General features: G+C 47.0%; 1 protein-coding gene across 1 annotated transcript in view; it reads right to left on the bottom strand.

Moving 5' to 3' along the window:
• Positions 1-22,928, bottom strand: part of SMOC2 (SPARC related modular calcium binding 2) — a 136,976-nt gene that overhangs the window by 57,035 nt on the left and 57,013 nt on the right. Inside the window, exon 8 of the mRNA XM_019659456.1 lies at positions 21,670-21,744. Within this exon, the coding sequence (XP_019515001.1) occupies positions 21,670-21,744 (75 nt within the window). The remainder of the gene's footprint in view (positions 1-21,669; positions 21,745-22,928) is intronic.

The following is a 22,928-nucleotide window of genomic DNA, read 5'->3' as shown; positions in this document are numbered from 1 at the left end:
CCCCACCTTCACCAGTGCTGGGGTGCCAGGCGTGCTGGTCACAACCGAATGAGGGTTTTTAGCCACAGAAACCGTGTGTCCACTGAGAGGGCTGCAGTGACATAGGTTATCGGCTGTGTCTTTTCCCAGCGTTCCTTCTTTCTTCGTCTTCTGGGGCGAGAAAGCCACTCTTCCAACAGTCAGCCCTGTGCTGAGCGTGAGGTCTCGGTCCCCTGGGAGGGATCCCAGCACGGCAGTAAGAGCGTGTCCTCTCTGTGACCCAGGACAGTCTGCTGAAGATAGCTTCTGGGACTTTCATTTTAAAAAATTAATAATAATGCATAGGATTGCTAGCGGTCTGGGCGTAAAAGCCTGGAGCTCCAGGGCCCCGCGTGGCCCCAGGACAAGCCCAAGCAGAGAGGGGAGGGGCCGGGGTCCTGAGGACCTGGCGTGGCCCCAGGGCCCCTGGGCTGGAAACCACGACATGACGTCGACAGCCACAGACTTTCTTCATGTCCGTTATCTTTCAGTTGTGTCCCAGGCGCTCGCTACCGACACAGTTGAGACCAATGCTTCCCATACGTCCCCGGCCTATGTCCCCGGCTTGGCCACATAAACTGTCCCAGGACAGCACGTGCTCCTCCCCTGGGAGCACACCAGGCATGCAGACCCCCCACACATCCCAATGCGCCAGGAACTGCATGGTAACCAGACTCCCAGAGGCTCTTGCACCCAGTATAAGCAGCCTGTGAGGCACAGAGGGGTGACAGGGACACGTGGTGCTTAATGAATGAACAGACAGTTCCCAGACGTGCGAACCGGCGTCTGCCGCTTCTAAAACGCATGTCTCGCTAGCCCAGTCCTTCCAACAGTCCTCAGGAAACTCATCACCAGGATGTAATTACCATGTGCAGAAAACCTATCCACACATTTATCCCTTAAGGAATTGTTAAAAATACCAAAATATTAAAATCAGTAGAAAAATCTAGGCTTAAGCAATGGGTTCAGTAAACTATTGGGTTGTCGGAAAAGTCATGACACATTGTTTGCAACGAAAAACATAGAAAAAATACATCATGACTTTTCCGACAACCCAATACATCACATCATACAATGTATGAAATGCAGCCATAAAAATAATGCTGCAGAATGTCCTGAAGAGGTGGTCCATCTATATGATGGAACACTTCTCGGCCTTAAGAAAAGATGAAACACTGCCATTTGTGACGATGAGGATGAATCTTGAGATTTTCATGCTGAGTGAAGTAAGTCCGACAGCAAAAGTCGAGAGCCATACTACCTCACTCATACGCGGGATATAAAACTGAAGGTGACAAAGGAACAAATAAAACAAACAAACTCACAGACACAGACAGCAGGATGGCGGTCACCAGACGGGGCGGGGGGAGGACTACAAGGGCGAAGGGGTCAAATACACGGTGACAGAGGGAGCGCTGACTCTGGGTGGTGAGCACACTTGCAATGAACAGTTGATGGACTGTAGAAACATACACCCAAAACTTACAGAATCTTATTAACCAGTGTCACCCCAACTAACTTAATAAAGAAGAATGTCTCACAAATGAGACAATGTCTCACAGAAGAACCCTCCTGAGGAGTCATTAAAAGTTCAAACTCCTGGGCCCCACCTGCCAGGTGCAGTTGGCAGGCGGTGCCCGGAAGAGGACCTGCACCCTCCCGGTGGCCTGAGACAGTCTGAGGAGCAGGCTTTCAGGGCTCAGCGACGTGGACAGGCTGTGACGTGCAAGGGGAGATGACGCGCGTGGGGCACGTGCCTACCAGGGTGTGTTACACCTGCCAGCGCGGGCACCACAGTTACCGCTGGACTATGAATTTACAAAGGTACTTTATTTACGTTCCTTATTTGCTAATATTTGCTACAATACACATGTACAAGTCTGTAGTGAGGAAAAAACTCTCTTCCCCTGCTCATCTAAACACAGGCGCATTTGATGCCAGGCAGAGCCACTTCGCAGGTGACAGAAAGGGCAGCCGTGTCGGGATCATGACAAAAACGAGCGGCCGGGATGTGTGCTTTGTGCTGCTGCCTCTGCCAAGGGGCCGTGAACCCCGAGTTTCCCCACCCTTGTCCCTCAGCGGTCGTGAACTTCATGGCAAGTGACGTGCTCTTGGAAAAGATGAAGGAATGAAGAGGGAAAAGAAGAGACTGTCATAAAAGACACTGTAAAAAATCAGTGAATAAAGCAGAAATGAGTGAAAGGGAGGATTGGAGACGTTCCCGCCAACCGTGAAGTGTCACACGTCCTAGAAATTAGAACTTGGTTGTCTTCACTGTTTTCTCTGCGAATCCTTTCTCCTGGGTTTGTAAATGTCCAGGATGTGCCAGGGAGACGAGGCCGTGACACGTGCTGCTCCGACCTCTCATCTCCTGGGCCTCCCTTCGGGGGCTTCTCCTTTCGAGTGGGCCCTTCCAGAGGCGCAGAATTGTAACCCACAGCCAGGGTGGAGTGCTGGGAAAACTGGCTCCTCCCCGCCAGGACCTGATGTCCACGGCAGTGACCTGAGCTGTGGAGAGCAAGGACGCTCCTGGGACCAGGCCTGACAGCCCCGGTGAGGTCCCTCTGCTTCCTAAGATACTGGAGCCAGAGCAGGCCTCTTTGCAGTATCCTCTTGCACAACAGCTAACCTCTCATCTCTCTGCTCCTCAGGCCTTCTTTCTAGTCACAGTTCATTCCATCCGCAGTCACCTACTCACCCCAAAGTCAACGCTGAACATCTTTAAGTCTTAACCCTATTGCAGAGGCTGAAATAGACCCACACAAATCCAGGTAACGGTGTTTGACAAAGCGAATACAGTTTAATGGAGCAAAGACAGTCTTTTCAACAAATGGTCCTGGAACAACTGGGTGCGTGCACACACACACACACACACACACACACACACACACACACACACACGAGGTCAGACAATTAAGTTCGCGAACTTGTTGCAATGCTGTTGCTAACCTTTTTTTTTTTATATCAAAGGGACTATACATTATGAATTTGTACCAATGGGACAAACAGTTAACGATGTTTGCTATTTGGAGGTGCTATAAAGGCTGCATGAAAAAGTTAGACGACCTGAGCTTATTGCCACCAATTCATGACTCTTGCATCACAACAATGCACCAGCTCACACGGCACTGTCTGTGAGGGAGTTTTCAGCCAGTAAGCAAATCACTGTATTGGAACACCCTCCCTACTCACCTGATCTGGCCCCCAATGACTTCTTTCTTTATCTGAAAATAAGGGAAATGTTGAAAGGAAGACATTTGGATGACATTCAGGACATCAAGGGTAATACGACAACAGCTCAGATGGCCATTCCAGGAAAAGAGTTCCCAAATTCCTTTGAAGGGTGGACTAGGTGCTGGCGTCGGTGCATAGCTTCCCAAGGGGAGCACTTTGAAGGTGACCATAGTGACATTCAGCAACGAGGCATGTAGCACTTTTTCTAGGATGAGTTTGCGAACTTACTTGTCTGACCTCATACAATACAAATAATGATCCCAATGTAAACTATGGAAGTTAGTTCACAATAATAGATCAGTATCAGTCCATCAATTATGAAAAATAGACTACACTAATGCAAGATGTTAATTGCAGGAGAGGCCGATGGGGTGGGGCTGCTGAAGAGCTGTGTGGGGACTGTGCTTTCTGCACGTCTCTCTACAAACCTAAACCTGCTGTGAAATGATAAAGCGTGTGGAATATACTGTATAATAAATAAATAAAATAAAATACTGCTTCACATCTGCAAAAAGATATCAATGTTAAGCTCTGACCATGGAAACTGCCTCCCCCCGACACACGCACAAAATCAAAGGTTGTGGCTGCTCGTTTCTGCCCGTAAAACTGGCCTTTGGCCCAGTCGAGATTCCCCAGCCCCTTAAATCATTCTGGTTTCTCCCTGTCAGTTTATTTGCTCAAAACTCTAAATCTTCACTTTATGTCACATCTAAAAATGGCTGAAAAGAAACCATAAGAAACTCACAGGCATTTGGTATTTGATTAAGCATCTCTTTCTCCACCATGGCTTTACAGATTATGCAAAAGCACAGAGAGGAAATGGAGGCATTAATTTTTAAACACAGAGACAAGACAAAAAACAAAGAGGAATATCTTCAGTAATGTATTAACATCTGCTTCGAACCATAATTCTACTTCATCGGCAATTTGGTTGTAGCATGTTGTTATTTCAAAAACTGAAGCAATGGCTTTAGATAAAATAGTTCAGCAATCATGAGAACACAAAAAGACTGAAAAATGCTTAAACTAAATCTTAAGCTAATAAAAACTTTCTTCCTAACCAAACACTTTAGAGATTTTTTCCTAATTTTTTAGTTTTAAAAAATGACTTCTAAAATAGAAAAAAGTATCATTTTTTTTCCTGATGCAAAGTCACACCAAAACAGAAAGCAAACCTATTTCCAAGTTTCCAAACAAAAGAGAAAACATGCCCTTTGATTGAGACTAATCTAGGAAAGTTTATTTCTCCAGTTAAGTTCAAAAGTTATGAGCGGTAGAAACACAGGGTTGGAGAGAGTGTTTCTTTTCACTCTTAGTCAAGAACTAATTGTAAATAAAGTTACTGACCTCCCCTATTGGATGGTACATTGTCAGCCCTTGTTTGCAATGTCTTCCCAACAATTCCTCCAACAGCAGCGTGTCTTCCGCCACAGCCAAACACGCCCCACACTTGAAGTTTGGTAAAACCTAACCCTGCGCTGAAGTGTTAACAGTAAAGGCTGAAAATTCCTTGGATGCTTTGTAGCTTAGCGAAAATGTTCAGTTCTTCCCAGACAAGGAAAAGCTAGAGGAGTTCATCAGCATCGAGCCAGCGTCACAAGGAATGTTAGAGAGACTTCTTAAAGAAGAAGGGGGTGGAGGGAAGAACATAAACCTGAATGGTAAAACGACAATAACTACACACCTATCAATAATTACTTTCAATGTAAGTAGATTAAATGCTCCACTCAAAAGATGTAGGAGGGCTGACTGGATAAGAAAGCAAGGCCCTGACATATGCTGCCTACAAGAGACTCACTTCAGATTGTAAGACACACGCAGATAGAAAGTAAAGGGATGGAAAAAGATATTTCACACAAATGACAAAAAAAAAAAGCTGGGGTAGCAATACTTACACCAGATGAAATAGATTTTAAAACAAAGGCTATAAAAAAATAACTAGGACATTTCATAATGATAAAGGGGTCAATCCACCAAGAGGATACAACCCTGTAAACATTTATGCAGCCAACACAGAATATATAAAGCAAATATTGACGGACATAAAGGGAGCGATCAGCGGTAACACAGTTATAGTAGGGACTTTAAACACCCACTGACATCAAGGGACAGATCTTCCAGACAGAAAATCAACACAGAAACAGCGGCCTTAAATGACACATTAGACCAGATGGATTTAATTGATATTTTTAGAGCACTTCACCCCAAAGCACCAAAAAAACAAACAATCCAATTAAAAACTGGGCAGAAGACCTGAATAGACATTTCTCCAAAGAGGACATACAGATGGCCAGTAGACATATGAAAAGATGCTCAACATCACTAATCATCAGAGAAATGCAAATTAAAACCACAATGAGATAGCACCTCACTCTGGTCAGAATGGCATCATCAATAAATCAACAAACAAGTGCTGGTGAAGTTGTGGAGAAAAGGGAACCCTGGTGCACTGTTGGTGGGACTGCAGATTGGTGCAGCCATTATGGAAATCAGTATGGAGACAACTCAAAAAACTGGAAATGGAACTACCTCATGACCCAGCAATTCCACTCTTAGGTATTTGCCTAAAGAAATTCAAACCACTAATTAGGAAAGACATATGCTCCCCTATGTTCACTGCAGCATTATTTACAACAACCAAGATATGGAAGAAACCTAAGTGCCCATCAATAGACGAATGGATAAAGAGGAGGTGGTACATTTATACAATGGAGTTTTACTCGGCCATAAAAAAAATGGAATCCTATCATTTGTGACAACATGGATGGACTTAGAGGGTATTATACTAAGTGAAATGAGTCAGACTGAGAAAGACAAATACCACATGATTTCACTTATATGTGGAGTCTAAAAAACAGAACAAACAGAAATAGACTCATAGACACACAGAATAAACTGATGGTTGTCAGATAGGAGCGGGGGGTGGAGGGCTGGATGAAAAAGGCGAAGGGGTTAAGAAGTACAAATTGGCAGTTATAAAACTGTCATGGGGATGTGAAGCACAGCACAGGGAACATGGTCAGTAACGTGGTCATAACTGTAGGGTGCCAACTTATCAGCGGGGTCACTGCATAAGTTATACAAATGTCTGACCACTATGCTGTACACCTGACACTAATATAATATTGAATGTCAACTGTAATTGAAGAAAACAAATCAGTTCTGAAAATTTTGTGTCCACAAATGTACAAAATAAAGGCAAATCATCTACACTAAGAATGTGTCATAAAATCTTAAAGGTTGCATTTTACTGACAATTGCACAAGAGGCACACATTCACCAAAAACAGTACGGCTGTGTGTCAACACGCGAGGACAGGCTTGGGGCACCAGGGGCGCTGAGAAGGGACAGCCTTGTTGGCTGACGTGGCGGACACATTTCAGTGGACTCATAAAATATATGAAATATTTTCTCTTGGTTAACATGAACTGTACTTGGCTGGTTTTCAAAAAATAAGAAAAAAGAATCACTGATTGAAAATAAGTATTTTGTATAAAATATTTGTGGTAGTGAAAGCCATAGCTAAATTTGGGGGAAATTCTCAATTTCACCTTCAGCCAGCATTTGATACACTGGAATACATTTCATCCTCGTTCAAAATGGAAGTTCGTACCAAAGGTGGATGAGAATTTACCCAAACGGCTTTCCTGAGTATTACTTTTCTTTATTGAGTACAAAATCATTCCTGTTGGAAAGGGACTTTTCGGTAGAAAGATTCCTGGAATGTGGGGTGACCACAGAGGAAGAAGGAAGACGGGTGAGAACATGCAGACGAGTGAACATACCAATGGTTAATTTTACCTCCGTGCTGAGCCTTTTCACTGAAAGCTTTTGCTGTCAGTGCAAAACACCCAAATCTAAACCAAATTAAAATGATTCTATTCTGCATGTTATGGACTACATTGTGTTCCCTGCTCCCCCGTTCATATGTTGAAGCTGCACCCTAATGTGACTTATTCAAAGATAGGGCTTTGAATACAGTCACCTTTTCCAGGCGATCGGGGTTACATGAGGTCGTGAGGCGGGGTTGACCCAGTGTGACTGGTGTCCTTAGAAGAAGGAGGCACCGAAACACCAGGAATGCGTCCACAGAGCAAAGGCCACGGGAGAGCTCGGAGGGAGGGAGGCGTCTGCCAGACGGGAAGCGTTTCCGCCAGAAACCCACCCTGCCGGCACCTTGATCTTGGCCTTGCAGCCTCCAGAGCTGCAAGAAACGCATTCCTGTGTGTAAGCCGCCAGCCGTCCTGCGCGTGTGTTCTCACAGCCTCAGCAGACGAATATGCTGGATTAACATTAACACTTGATTTCTGAAGAAAGCCCAAGGCACCTTTCTCTACTGCAGATGAGTTAAACAAACACTGAGAACAGGGTGTATTAGCCGACAGGCAGGACGAGACACAGAATACCTGCTTCAATCAGAATTCCAGGTAAGTGGGGAGCCGCTTCCGTGTGAGTGTGTCCCATGCAAATTTTGTATTGATTCTTTTATAATATGTCTTCATATTCTCTCTCCATTCAGAGTTGCTGCTGATGTAACTTTTAGCTCAAGTCACCAGATTAAAGAAAAAAGTTCCGGACAGAGGGAGGAAATTACCCAGTGGGCGTCGCTACACCTGCGCTCAGGGTCCAGCTAATCTGTGAGAAGAAGGCAGGAAGGACGGTTTTGTCCATGAGGCCACCACTTTGTGAGGTGTGAAGACCTGTGTGCCGTCCCCATGGTGGCGGCAGCAGATGCCGTTCGTCCCACGAGGGGCTCAACGCTAGCTGACACAGGGCACCTCGGTTAGGAAACAGTTTCTTAGACACGGCAGCAAAAGAAAAATAATTACAGTGGACTTCATCAAATCAAAAGCCCTTGGGATTCAAAAGCCATCATCAACTCACTGAGAAGACCACGTGCAGAAAGGGACAAAGGATGTGCAAGTCACAGTTGTGATGCAAGACCTACATCTAGAAGGCTAACAATTCAATGACAAAATGTCAGACAACCACTTTTTAAATGCACACAGGATCTGAACAGATATTTCTCCAAGGCAGACATGCAAGTGGCCGACAAGTACAGGAAAACATGCTCAAAGCGTTACTCAGCAAATCCAAGCGCAAATTGGCAACAAAACCTTCACACGTAACAGCACTACTGTAATTTTAAAAAATGCAATGTCACAAGCATGGAGAGGAGGACGGGAAATTAGAGCCCCCTCTCATTGCTGACGGGGTGCAAGTCGGTGCCCCCACGTTGGCAGTTCCTAAAAGAGTTAAACCCAGCAACTGTATCCCTAGGTATGTGCCCAAGAGAAAACACAGCCACACAAAGACTTGTACGCAAACGTTCAGGAACATTATTCATGACGGCCAATAAGTGGGAATCTCGCAGATGTCCATCAGCTGATGAAAGGCACAGAAAATGTGGACTATCAGGGCAAGAGAGTGGTCTTCAGACAGAAACCTGTGCTGGCCCGTGCTTCGTGGGCGATCTTTATAAACACACTGAGAGCAGAAGCCAGTCACAGAAGACCACAGGCAGTACGACCCACCCGTGTGACCTGCACAGAGACCGACGTGCACAGTGGTCGCCCGGGGCGGGCGCTGGCAGTGGGGGCTGACCACTAATGGACATGGGGTTTGGCGGCTTTTGAGTGATGACAATGTCCAGTAATTAGATTGTGGGGATGGGGCACAGCACAGTGACTGTACCAAGAACCTGAGTTGTGCACTTGGAATGGGGACATGTGCATGTGTGTGCATGTGTGTGCATGCATGCACACACATATGTGTGCAGGTGTGTGTGCGCGCACATGTGTACACACATGTGCACATGTTTGTGCATGTGTGTGTGTGTGTGTGTGTAATCATCTGAATGTTGCAAAAGGGAAAAGAAACACCCAACTGGCATAACCTCAACACAGCCCTAGTCCACGTAGAGGGGTTATGATCACATTTGGTTTCCTCCTGAAGATGATGCCTGGGTTCAGTCAGTGCCTGATGTGGCAGAGATCTCTACCTGTTCATGAAAATGGAGGTGACAGAACCACAGCAGGTATGCAGAGACCAAACTCCCAGCTTCCTCTCCGGCAGTGTGGCCATGTGACCACGAGAGAGGCCAGCAAGTCTGTCCCCACGGGCTTTCAGGGGACAGGGTGTGTCCCCTCCAGGTGCTCTTCCCCTCCTGAAACTGACATCCCTGGAAATCAGGCCTGGAGGGACCGAGAGCCATGGGCTGAGGGCACCGGATCCTGCATGCCCGCCTGGGAACCCCAAGCTCACCCAGGACGTGACCTGAGCAAAACAGTAAACTTCCAGCTTGTGGAGACACTGGGGGTGCTTTCCTTTCCACATGGCTGCCCGCCTGCCCTGATAAACCCTGGTATGGGACTTGGAAATGTCTGCCTAACGACAAACACACAAGCAATCTGAAGCAAATCTTCTTTCAGGGGACTTGGTGCTTGTTTCACACGTGAAAAGGGAGAGTGGTATCTTCTCCCAGACCCACCATGAGGGCTGCATGGCCAGAGCCCTCTGCTCAGAGCTGCTGTCTGGGGCGAAACACACACTTGTCACTCCTGCAATTACCTAAGTAGCTCGAGAAAGTGTTCATATGACCCTCAAGTCTGTCAGTCAGGACACAGAACCTTAGTATTACTTAAATATTCTGTATTTTGATGCAGATATTTTGTTAAACATAGGAGTTTAATGAGAGCTTTTAAATGACTTTGTACCTTCGTTTTTCACCCGAAACTCAATCGTCCGGTGTATTCCAACTTTAGCCCCCAGGGAGACCTTTCAGGCAAAAGCACGGAGAAACACTTCCATCCCGTAATTGCCTGAGACACAAATGTGGGCTGCAGGCTAATTAAAGGAGAAATGCGATCAATACAAAGATGAGCTAAGGTAAGGAAAAGGTTGCATTTATTGAAGACATAAAGGTGTTATTTTAGATAAAAATAATTAGTACATGTTGGTTGTATACAGACCCTCACACATCCTACATCACTTCTGGGAGTGAATCAAATCGCTTGACCACAGTCACGGCTTCTAAACTCGCTGCACGATGGCTGTCCTGCTCACTGTGACTGGCCACACACTGCTCAGCACGGGGTATTCCATCACCGTACGAGGTCCGTCCCATTTGGAAGGAAGATGTACTATAAGAAAGAGTCTGCGGCTGGCAAAATCCTCTACCAATCGGCCGACAGAAACTGTGAATTGCCCGCACCATAGAGAGGGTGGCCCCTGACAAGACAAGACGAGACCCGTGTAGGCCAGGCCCCCACGGCAGAGGCCCCTCGGGCCACCCTCAGGGCTGAGGGCAGAAGGGCTAACGAGTTCAGCTGTGTGCGTCATTTCTAAAGACCCCCAGTGTTCATGAGCTGGTCAGTTCTGTTTAGCCCCTTTGTCTGACTGAAGGGAAGACCATAGAAACAGAATCGCAGGTTTCAACCATGCGCGAAAAGCAATAACAGATTCATCCAGTTTATGCTTCAAACCAACTCAGTTTATGCATCAGACAACCCCACGAACTTCACCACAACAAGCAACCTCTCCTCAGTGCATTTGTGTTGTGTGTCCTGTCATTACAACACATAGCACCTGCGTTCTCCCAAAGTGGCACTAGTGACCTCTGTAATGACACACACACTCACACACATCTGCACACACACACTCATATACTCGCTCACACACCCATACACACGTGTGCACACACACACACACACACACACACACACACACACACACACACACTCCGGTACACAAACACTCATGCACACACACACTCACAGACACTCATGCACACACACACACACTCACTCATGCACACACATACACACTCCCGTGCACACACAGTCATGCACAAATTCACACACGCACAAGATTCTCAGGTGGTGTCCTTCTGTTATTTGCAAAGCCTAGCGCTGCGCTTACACCTGACAACTGGAGGAAACTCCATCCTCTTTCACTGACTGTGCGCTGACGGACCCAGCTGGCTGAGCTGGGCTTTCACGGATGTGATGGGATTCCATGAGGTTTCATCGCTACCACTTTAAAGATGATACGCCAAAACTCAAAGCGGCAAACGGCATGCTCAGAATCCACAGTGGGAACCCCAAGTCAGCCCGGTATCCTCACCCCTGCAATTCCAGAGCCCCAGCAAGGCCGTAAGCAGTAGGGACCCCAATCCCTGTGAGAAGGAAAGTTACACCTAGACTCACAGCCACTCAGCGGAAGGGACAGTCACACCTCGACGGCCCGTGCCCGGTCTTCCTGCCTGTGGCTGTGTGTGCACAGCACTCTGAAGCGCCTCAGCCAGGCACTGTGGGTGTCTCTCTCTCATCCCGTCCTTGTCAACATGCCCCTTCCCACGTAAATGGTGACAGCGAGGCTTTGTTTGGGGTCTAGAGTGGAGATGCTGTCGCTGTCCTCGTTCTCACGCCTGATGCCAAGACGGGCTTCTGTCCAGGGACCTTACCCATCACGGCACGTCTGCAACCCTCCACCCCACCCTGGGGTGCAGGCCTGGTTACAGACACGCACCGGCCAAGACCTAGCATCCTGGTCCAGGCAACACCTTCCCAGGAGCTGGCCTGAAGGGGTTCCGCAGCACAGGACATGTGTCTGCAGAGCCAGCAAAGACGGAATCGCGGCTCTGGGGACCCAGGCCAGCCGTGTGGGGGACAGGAAGTAGTGGCCACTGCGCATGGAAGTGCACGGGGCGTGCTGTGCAGCGTAGCTGTGATTCCACAAGGGACACCATGGACTTCCTGACCTCACCAGCTCCATGAAATACCCTTGTTCACGCAGCGTGAGCACCAAGGCCACATACACACGGTGGTGAGTGTGTTCAGCCCGCGTGGATGAGAGGCGCTTGCTTTCAGCGCTGTTTCGTGTGCTTAGGTTGAAATGTTGGGTCCCGATTATATAATCACAGTCTGGATACTGAAATCTAAGGATTAAATGTGACTATAATGAAAACTCCCTTTTACAATTAGGAAAATTGGATCAATTCAGTTATGCACATATTTAGGCAAATATTTTAAAATGCTTCCACATGTAAAGTGAGCTATTTGATTTGTTTTAATATTTTAATCTCTTCAAATGACCCAAGCTTCATAACTTAAGAATCTAGTTGGTATCTTGATATTTTTGCAATCTCATATTTGAAAAATGAAAATAAAAATGAGGGAAATAATACTTTAAAGCTTAGAAACACAGAAAGAAAACATAATTTGTGTTATTTTTCCCTAGGGAATGCATTTACCATGATTTAAAGCAGAATCAAAAGATGATTATCTTTTGGCACTAATTTTAATATGTGCAATAAAACAAAAATTATCAACTCTGAGGAGAGCAGAGAAATGTTTCCACCAACGGCCCCATAAAGCTGTGGCGCGTCGTTAGCATCAAGGACGTCTGCTGGATGGAAAACAGGGCTGTTTTAATGGTTTGGGAGGAAGCAATATTTTTCTCCCGAGTGGGAGGAGGGTTGCAGAGATGACAACACCGGAGCCTCTATGCATCTCCCAGCTCACACGCAAAACTTGCAGAGACGTGAATGAAAAGGCCAGGAGAGCAGGGGCTTGTCAGAGCTGGGCCAGGGGCCCTGTGTGTGTCCTGGGCTCTGCAGTTCCAGCCACACTCCCGGAAGGGGCATCTCTGTGGCCCCACACTCACATTTTGGAAGAGTTACGGGCAAAGACAGAGAACAGGCATGCCCCGTCAGCAACTTCAGATTTGGAACAAATAATAAGACAAAATGCCCAGGCCCCACATCCAGCACTATCTGCAAAGCTGTGCTTCTCTGTGACGCGACTGGATGAGCCTGTGGTGCCTGCAGACCGCTGCCTGTGCCGGGGCCATGCAGACCAGGCCCCCAGGGCTGGACGAGACCCCTGCTTCGCTGGCCACGGTGGTGGCAGCCCAGTGTTGAGGGCACAGTGACCCTGGCAGGGGTGACCGACTGAGTGTGTGGGGTGGGGGAGAAGAAACCTCAGCCGCCCAAACCTGGCTGATTTTTAAAGCTGATAACAGTGAGGGTGTTCCTGGACACGTGTTTCCAGCGGGGGGACGGCACACAGCACAGGGACCACCCACTGCAGGTCATCAAGGCCGATACCATGGAGGCAGCTGTGGGAATGTCAGCATATTGTCCTCGACACACAGAGAAGTCCCGGAGCCTCGGCCGCCCGGAGCAGGCGGCAGACCCAACGCCAGACCACACACGGCGCTGACCGCCGGGCGGGCCTGGGTCCCACCTCCAGTTATCTCCTGACTCAGAAGATGAGCAGTGGCCCGCTCAACGGTGCCACCGCCCCACCCCCGTGCCCCACCCAGGCGACATCGCGGGGGCCCCCTCAGTCCTGCTGGGATGAGCCCCGCATTAGGGAGGGTCAGCACGCACTGATTCAACCATAATCTCTTCTAGACAACACCTCTGCGGGGACGTTCAGTGTTCATTGAGCAGCCGGGCACGTGGCCCGGCCTGTGGCCAGCAGAGCTGACTATCACGCCGGTCGAAGGCGACGCTCTGGATGGAATGTGACCATGGCTCGGGAAGGGCAAGCGGGAGAAGCAGGCTGCACAGGACTCTCGGCCCATCTCTAGAAGTGACACATCGGTCAGCCATGGTCACTGCCCAGTCCCTGGTGGACGCAGGAGGCAGGACTTGGTGTCCACTCCCCACAAACCCATCCCTGAGGCCACTGAGAGCAGAGCGCAGCTGCCGGGTCCAGCAGAGGGCAGGCGGGACCGCAGGGGCTGCCGGACCTCCGCGTGACGGACCCTCCCGGGTCCTCCCCTCTCCCTCTGTGCCCTTGAGGGGACACGGGGGTCAGTCATGGACGGAGAGTCTGAGTCGCCGGGACGACTTACTGAAACACCAGACCGGGTAACGCGGGTGGGCACAGAGCAGAGGCCGAGCCTCTGACGTGTTTCACAGCCCAGTGTGTCTTTTTTTCTAGCGTGAAGTAACGTGAAGTGGCCACTTGGGGTCTTCCTCCTGGGGAGTGATGACAGGTCGCGGGCAGGCAGGAGCGAGACCCAGCATCAGAGCAGGAAGGTCCAAGGCGTGAAGGACGAGGCTTTGCGGGCAGAGCAGAGAGGGGCAGGGGCTGGACCAGGAGGGCTGAGGGCACCGAGCAGAGCCCCGTCCTCATCACAGTGCAGAGACACCAACTCGGCGAAACCCATCTGTTCTCTGCTCTGCTGCAGCGTGTTTTCCACTCACTTCGCAGTGAAGGTCCTTTAGAAGGTGCTTCACAGGGCCTGTGCCCAAGGGAGCACACCCCGCCGTGCCAGCGGTGACAGGAGCACAGCCCCGACCGCACCGGCTTCGGCATCTACCTGGAGCTCCACAGAGGCGGGATGCATGGGGAGGTAGCCATTCACTTCTCCTACCTGAGGGAGCGTTCTCACCGATGCGGTTAGGTCCAGGCACAAAGCGGTCACCGGTGAAGGACCGCAGAGCAGCTCTGAGTCACCCTGAGGTCACCTTGCTTCAGGCCGAGACTCAATGTCTTTCCACGTCCAGCCTCCGACTGCCGGCGGTTCCCAGGTGACCTCCTTACACTGAACTTCGGAGAGAGGTTTACACAGCTCACAGCTGGGAGCTGACTTTCTCCTTCCCTGAGGCAAGGTGAGTGCAGGCTGTACCCACAGAGCAGGGGGTCCCGGACCCTCCGTCTGGGGCAGGACCGCTGGAGCCCAGCAGAATGACCTCCGGCCTCTGCCAAGAACCTCTGAAGGAGCGTGAGGTGCCTTTCCTCGTGTCACCTTTGGGTGACTCCTCTTTGGGTAACGATGCCCGGGCATCCCTAGGTCCCTGCTGACACCCCATAAACAGATGCCCTTTCACTGACTCACGGTGCCTCCTGCCTACCTCTCCTGATAACTCTGGACCCCACGTGTTTGTGCAGACGGCATCTGTCTTTGTGGGGCCACGGAGGTGCCCACAGGTCAGGGGGTGTCTCCACTCTGACACACAGTGGTCAGGAGCATGGCTCAGGCCGGTATGACGGAACATCAGTCCCGCCTGTGAACGTTGCTCCCTGTGTCGTCTGGGCGTGGTTGTAGCCTTCTGATGGAGGGAGGAACTGTGCCAACCCCCCCTGTTACGAGGACCAGCAGGACACACGATGTGCTCGGCACACAGTAGGTGCAAGCAAGGTTAGCTGCTCCTACTGGGATGCCCACCGTTCCCAAGGAAGGAAGCACAGGGCGGAGGGGCTCCGTGGCCGTTGCGCACTCTGCCTACACTTCCAGTGCACGGCATTCACCAGCAGCTCATTCGCGTGGGACAGAACTCCATGCGGGGCCAGCGCGGACGGCCCGATGCCGTGCAGCCACGCAGGACATGGGAGGGGTGGGAATGGCCACTGACTGCGACCAATAGCAGTCGTGTCCTTAGTTGTAAATAAAAGCCTTTGATGGCGGTTGGTCCCTTCACCGCACTAAAAGTTTTATTGCCTTTGGTAAAAACACTTTCAGAAAAAGACCTGAAGTCAATCTCTAAAACAACACTGATGTTGAAGCAGCAAAGAAGGTATGTCTGTTGGGTTGTCAGAAAAGTCATGATGCTTGTTTGCAACAGATGGCACTAGTTCATTTTTGGAAGTACTAGAGTCATTCGCTTCTATGTTGTTGCTATGTCATTTGACAGCTGACAGTTCTAGCTTCATTTTAACAAAAAATTGAGTGATTTGGTTGAGTTTTGGAGATTTTACAAGTTGGAGATGGAAGACCAAACTGTGCATTTTGGCCATATTTTACTCTTTTACTTCCATAAAGGAAAGAACACATGTCAAGCTTGTGAAAAGTTGTATAAAGTTTACAGTGACAATGCTCTACAAGAACGTCAGTGCCAACAATGGTTCACAAAATTCCATACTGGTGATTTTTATCTCAACAATGCTCCTCAGTCAGGGAGGCCCACTGAGGTTGATGATGACAAAACAAAGGCATTGATCGAGTTAAACCAACATTACATGACACGAGAGATTGCAGAAACATTGAACATCCACCATTCAAGTATTCATGGTCACCTGAAGAAGCTGGGATACGTAAGCAAGCTTGATATTTGAGTTCTGCATGAACTCAAAGAAGTTCATTTGACGGCGTGTATAAACATCTGCAATATGCTCATTAAACATGAGGAAAACAATCTTTTTTGAAGCGACTGATAACTGGTGATGAGAAGTGGATTGTTTACAACAATGTGGTGTGTAAACGGTCTTGGTCCCGACGTGATGATTCACCTCAAACGACATCAAAAGCAGACATTCATCAGAGGAAGGTTATGCTCTCAGTGTGGTGGGATTTTAAAGGTGTTGTGTTTTTCGAGCTCCTACCAAGGAACCAAACAATCAATTCGAATGTGTACTGTAGGCAATTGGACAGTTTTAATGAATCCATCATCCAGAAATGTCCAGAGCTTATTAATTATGAAGGAGTTGTGTTTCATCGTGACAATGTGAGATCACACACAAGTTTGATCACCCGTCAAAAATGATTGGAGCTTGGATGGGATGTGTTGCCACACCCACCATACTCGCCTGACCTTGCACCATCAGACTTCCACTTGTTTCGCTCTCTTCAAAACTCTTTGTGTGGTATAACGTTCAATTCAGACAAGGCTGTAAATCAGCACCTTGTTCAGTTTTTTGCAAATAAAGACAGGTCCTTCTATGAATGAGGAATTATGAAGCTCACTGAAAGATGACAAAAGGTTATCGAACAAAACGGGCAAAATATCATTGCTTGATCTTTGTTCTTTATATAAATAAATGACCTTTGAAAAACATAAACAAAATATGTCATGACTTTTCCAACAACCCAATAGGTTCAAAGAGTCTCGTGGCAAAAGTCATTCCTCTGCCCTACTGCGTACGCTCATCAGGGCTATCAGGACAGGATGTGTGCAGGCAGAGGCCAAGGGCATGAGGCTGCAACCTGCCCTCCACGCCTGGCGACCTCACGGGTAACACCACGTCAGGACGCGGCACTCGGGGCACCGAGGGGGAGCCTGATGTGCTCTGTTAACAAATCACACACCAAATCTGAGATTGGAGCGTATAAGGAGCCAGACCTGTGAAGGAACAGGCAGGGGAGTCGTGATGCGTTAACTATGGCGGACGCCGTCAGGGTCTGGAGGCTGGCACACAGGGCACTGGAGTCACACCGGGGTGAGCGGTGAGGGAGTAAGTCGTGGGCAGCGGGAGCGCGGTGTCCCCAGGGGAAAGCATGTTGGCCAGAGATAGGATGGGGCGAGGAGGGGCCACGGGGCGAGGCCAGAGCTCAGAGGAGGAACAGCACACAGAAACAGTGATGGCTGGGAACCGAACAGGACAGAAAGTCCTTTACACCTGGCGGAGGTGTCAGGTCCGTAACTGGACGTCGCTCCACCTTCATCCATAAACAGGGCTCTCCGATCACTAGGAACATTCTGAGTGGAGGCGTTTATGCAACTTGGCTACTCCTGAATGGACAGAACATTCCAAAACCACATCTGCCCCTGTGCCGTCCTTGAGCGAATCACTGCCTCTCTCCATGTCTGTTTCTTCAGTCGTTACGTTAAAGGGGTTAACGAAGTGGTCTGTGTGGCTTCTGCAGACGTAAGATCCTGTGACTCCATTAAATCCTGTCCATTGTGCAAGGCTGTTCTGAAAGCCTGGCTTCTCCACAAAACTTCCCCAATCACGTGACGAGATCATGGAAGTAACACCAGGAGCTGCGGCAGTGAACAAACCTCTCCACTTCTCTGAGCGGCAGAGTTTTGTTTTTCTTTTTCCTTTCATCTGTAGAATGATGAGATGAGGCTGGGCTAACGATTCTTTAGGATCTGTCCTAGCTCTAAAATCACATGATTTACATCAATCTAAATCTACCCGTTTTATCTTCCCTTCCCTGAACTTTTTGTCATAATCGGTGCCGCATCCATCAAACATGACTGACGTTTTATTTCCCAGTACAAGCATATTTTACAGAAATTTCTTAGCTCAGGCACCTGCCTTGTACTCCTTTTCCGTTCTACGCGGTACTGTGTGCAACAACAGACCCATCATCAGATCTCCCCCGAACGCTCAGTAATTGACGGAAACTGAGATGACCGTTTTGGTATGAATGTAACATCTCTGCACACTTAGAGAAAAAAATAACATGACAATGGCACTCTGGTTCTTAGTTTTTGTAAAAGCCTGTGGCACCTGAAAATAGTATGACAGTAATCTGTTTCTTGGTTTTTTGGAGTTTGTTTTTTTTAAATAAAAGATACTGAAGCCTGAAAAGCAAAATCACACAGACATCAATGTGAACCCAATCATTTAAGGATTATTTTTCAATTAATCCTTAAAGATAATCACATTGAATGCTCTTTCTACCCAAATTGTGTAGGCTAGCCTTCCATTACTGCCACTTCCTGTCATCCTCTCTGAGTCTTTCTTTCCCTACGTCACGCTGCCCTCACGAGTGACAGCAGATGGTCCCCGTAATGAAACTGCTCCATGAGCCTCGGTGCCTCCTTGCCCTGCAGGTGGGAGCCCTCAGCTTGAAGTGTTACAACCTTAGGCTTTTACTCTAATGTTATTTTTATTACTCATGGGTTACAGAGCCCTAAACACACTGGGATTCGTAATTCACAAATAGCTCTTGTGCTTTTGTGATGTTTGAACAACTTGTTCAACTAACAACAACAACAAAAAATTGCATTCCCTTTTTTAATATCCAAGATTGGTTTTAAAGGAAATCAGGCAGAAATTTAGGAAGTATTTAAGGTAGCACAGGAAAGGAGCACTGGTTTAATAAATATGTAAATGAATTTCATATAAGAAAAAGACAATATGTTACAAAACTCTTATCTGATGAAGTGCTATAATCAAATTTTATGTCTTCTATGAGTAGAATAATAAAACTTAATATAATCATTCAAGGAAGTAAAAAAATTAATTGACATTCAATTATATATTGATAGGAAAAACTGAGTAATGCATTCTTAAGTAAAATGCAATTTCAGATTTTATTCATTTATTTAATGTATATTGATTCACATAACAAAAGTGATGTTTTGCTTGCTTAATGAACCAAGAGGAGAATATTTTCTTTATATTTATATTGAATTTCAATTAATAAAAGTTCAGCAGTCAAACTGTAGTGGTACTTAGATTAGCTCACTTTTCTAATTATCTATCTTTTCGTTTGTTTCTTTTATTTAGTTTGTTTTAGGGGGAAAAAGTAATGATACCATCAAAGTGCTCATGGAACACATGATGGTAAAACTCTTTATTAATGTAGTAAATAAACATTTATCATTACTATTGCCTACTATGTATACATTTTCATAGATTGGAATTACTTTATTTTCCTTGGCGAGAACAGTCCCTTCTAAAAAACTACAATCAGTATGTGCTCCAAACACATTTGACCACATCCACACATGGCACTCACATTCCATGCATTTGGTAAAATAAGTGATATTATAGGTAGTAGTACAAATTCCTGGGGGAAATATTACTTTTAACTGATAAAAGGACACATCAGAGAAAAGCAACACGTTTTTAGTTTGGCCTGTTCTGTAAAAGGACATGAAAGATCACAGCTGGCCTTCTGTCTCTGTGGGTTTCAATCCAAGGATTCAACCAACCGCAGATTGAAAACAGTATCTCTGACCCTCGGTTGGGCACTGGGGACACAGGGCGCTGACCGCATGTGTGGTTCTACGCTGTTTTATGGAAGCGACTTGAGCACGCAAGGAGCTTAGTGTCCGCGGGGGTCCTGGGACCCATCCCTTCAGCTACCGACAGTACTGACAAATAAGGCACATTTAAAAAAAATACAGCATAACAAATAAGTCAAATTATTTATGTTTTGTTTAATGCATGTGTCTACTTCTACCAAAGAAAGTTATTAGCAAAAGCATATTTTCAAAATAAAAATTAAATACAAATGAAACTCCTCTGATGTTAGAAATCTTAATGACAACAGAGGTCAGTGTATTATCTCCATGCCTGTTTGCCATTTCACTGTTAACTGAATAAATTAAACACTATTTTTAATATCCTAAAATCCCAACTAGGTCTGACTCTTTTCAGACCCTCAGGAAGAACATGTGTCTGGACAACTGGTATTAAGCACAGATATAATCAGGTAATTTCATGCCCCGTGTCTATAAATCAATTCAATGTCATCTTTTTGTGATCAACTCATTTGGGCTGATTTAATCAAATTATAGTGTAGGGTAGCTTATGTAAACTGGAACTTCCTGAAACGTTACTTTCAGTCCCACTAAACACTTAAAGCCTGCACTGTTTTCACTGGTTAATTATAATTGACAGGCCACTTAAGGCCTGAAAACCTGGTAACAGCAAGTGATGGCTGAAACACAAAAATGTATTTGTCTCATGAGTGCATATGGAACTTGCTGTCAAAACCTGAGACTGATTCCTACTGACAATTAAAATTGCCTTTTAAAAACATGCAAATGTCCAGTGCCCCTCTTTACAGGAATTTTATATTTGTGTCTCAAATTAAGTGTAGGCACTGCCAAGTAACTCTCCCAGGAGAAGCTTTCAAGACCCACCAATCAATCTGAAACATGCAATGTTTTCATTAATTTCCCACTGATCTATATAATACAGAAGCAACTCAAATAAGGTAACTTGGGGGAATACGGTGCAAGATCGAATGAAATTGAGTTTCTAAAGTTCGTAGAAGTACACAGGTTCGTATCTTTAGGCAACAGGGAAACTTGTCCAAACGGTAATTCCTGAGAAAAAAATTGTCCACCCCGTAAATAAGTTTTTAATTTCCCTGCCACCTGTACACAGGCATCCCACAGTCGAGCCCGTGGACTTGCCCACGGAGGGGCGCAGGGGTTCAGGCCCGTCCTGGCGGGAAGACCGGCCCAAGCAGCCCCAGCCTTGGGGGGCGGCCTCCTCTGTAATCACATGTGGAAACCCCACTTGCCGAGGAGACGCAGGCGCAGTCAGTGGCCACGCACGAGTAAGGACACACGGCGTCCGTTTTCAGGAAAACAGTGGACGCCACTAAACAGACGCCATGACCCATCACCTGTCTGTGCAACGTCACACAGTCAGTTTTCAAAGGTGAAAGTTGTGTCAAACACTGGCTGGTAGCAAAGCCATCCACGCGGTATCAAGGATTTTGAACTGAATTAGCCAAGTGTTTTGACATCTCTGGAATTAGGTCAAAAGCAAATACCTATGAGCAATATTTCTATTTTTATATCTAAAGCCATAGTTGTCTTTGTATATGCAGAGAAATATTTCAAAGAATTTAGAAAATTTAATAAAAATACCAAAATTTGAACTATATTTTGGTGACCAAGTCATAAGCGTTTGATTGCTAGCCAAGGAAAAAGGTGTGCTATATGTTCAAGTTCAAGAAAACAAAGCCAGTGACATTAAGCCTTTTTACCTGAATTCTTATTGGTTTTGTTCTGTCGACTTTTAACTTGTTCAGTCCAAAGCGTAGGGTAACGTGATGCAATATCTAACAAACCAAAATAAAATGATAATTATTTTTAATTCATCATGAAAACACAAAGTCTCTCAATTAAAGATTTCAGCAGGTAGCCTAAAAGCCAAAAAAATCAATATAATAAATAAATACATATCGTACATTTAAAAAAATAGTTGAAATAATTATGTGCACGAGACAACAGAAAATAATAATATACATTTAAAAATTTTTAGCATAGTTTTTTTCTTTCTTTCTTCATCCAAAAATGTAAATAAAAGTTATATGAATCCAGACAGGCTCCACCTGACAGAAGCAGGAGTTAGCAGAAAGCCCCAACGTCCAGAAATGTCCCTGTGTGGTCAAGAGGGGCGTCAGGGAACATACAGGGCTTCACTCAGTTACAAGTCAACACAAACGGTAACATTAAGATAGAACTTTTGCGCGTCTTTTCAGTGGCGTGTGTCACGGACATAATTTGGTATTTACAGCGTGGGTCCGTCACACTCTGTGCCTGAGCACCTCACTGACGCAGGCTGGCTGGGTCTGGCCCACAACTGCCATTGACCGGTCTCATGACCTGGGACAGGTGACCGCGGTGCGCTCACCTGGGAGGCAGGCGTCTGAGGGCTCCGTGAGCAGCCGGGCCACGCGGGGTAGTGCAGCGCCGCGCCCGTGGTAGTCACTGTGTTACTATCATTATTGTTGTTGTTATTATTGTTATTATTATTTGCAAACTGCGATGTAATTCTATGTCACGGATTGATTTATAATGCGCGTTCCTTATAGTCTGTCTTCAAACCCTGACCCCTTTTGACCCGAAAATTGGTGATACATCGGCAAATACCTAAGACAGTCTCCCCAAGGCTGAGAGTAGGAAACCCACCTGTCGTGACTACAGAATTCGGTAAACCTGGGGCGCACCCTCTGTGCCCGTGACTTTGCACAGCTGATGCATGTGCGATGTGACTGACGGCTGTGACACAGGACCCGGCGAAATGGCACGTGCCATCGCGCTCTTCCGAAGCACATACTCTACCTTATCTTAACTATGAAATGTCAGTCAGCCGTAGCTCTTGGTTTAAGGCACCACCTTTGTGTCACACTATACGAAAGCACACGGCAACATTCACAAGCCCACAGGAAAGACAGGGCCGCTCAGGCAGCAGGAAATGGCCGTGTGGGTCCAGTGAGAGTGGCGTTGCACAAGGTGGCAC

The sequence above is a fragment of the Hipposideros armiger genome, unplaced genomic scaffold (genome assembly GCF_001890085.2).
Source record: "Hipposideros armiger isolate ML-2016 unplaced genomic scaffold, ASM189008v1 scaffold_299, whole genome shotgun sequence".
In the NCBI taxonomy this organism is placed as follows: Eukaryota; Metazoa; Chordata; class Mammalia; order Chiroptera; family Hipposideridae; genus Hipposideros; species Hipposideros armiger.
The sequence above is the reverse complement of the archived record's forward strand: the minus strand, read 5'-3'. Positions and strand labels throughout refer to the sequence as shown.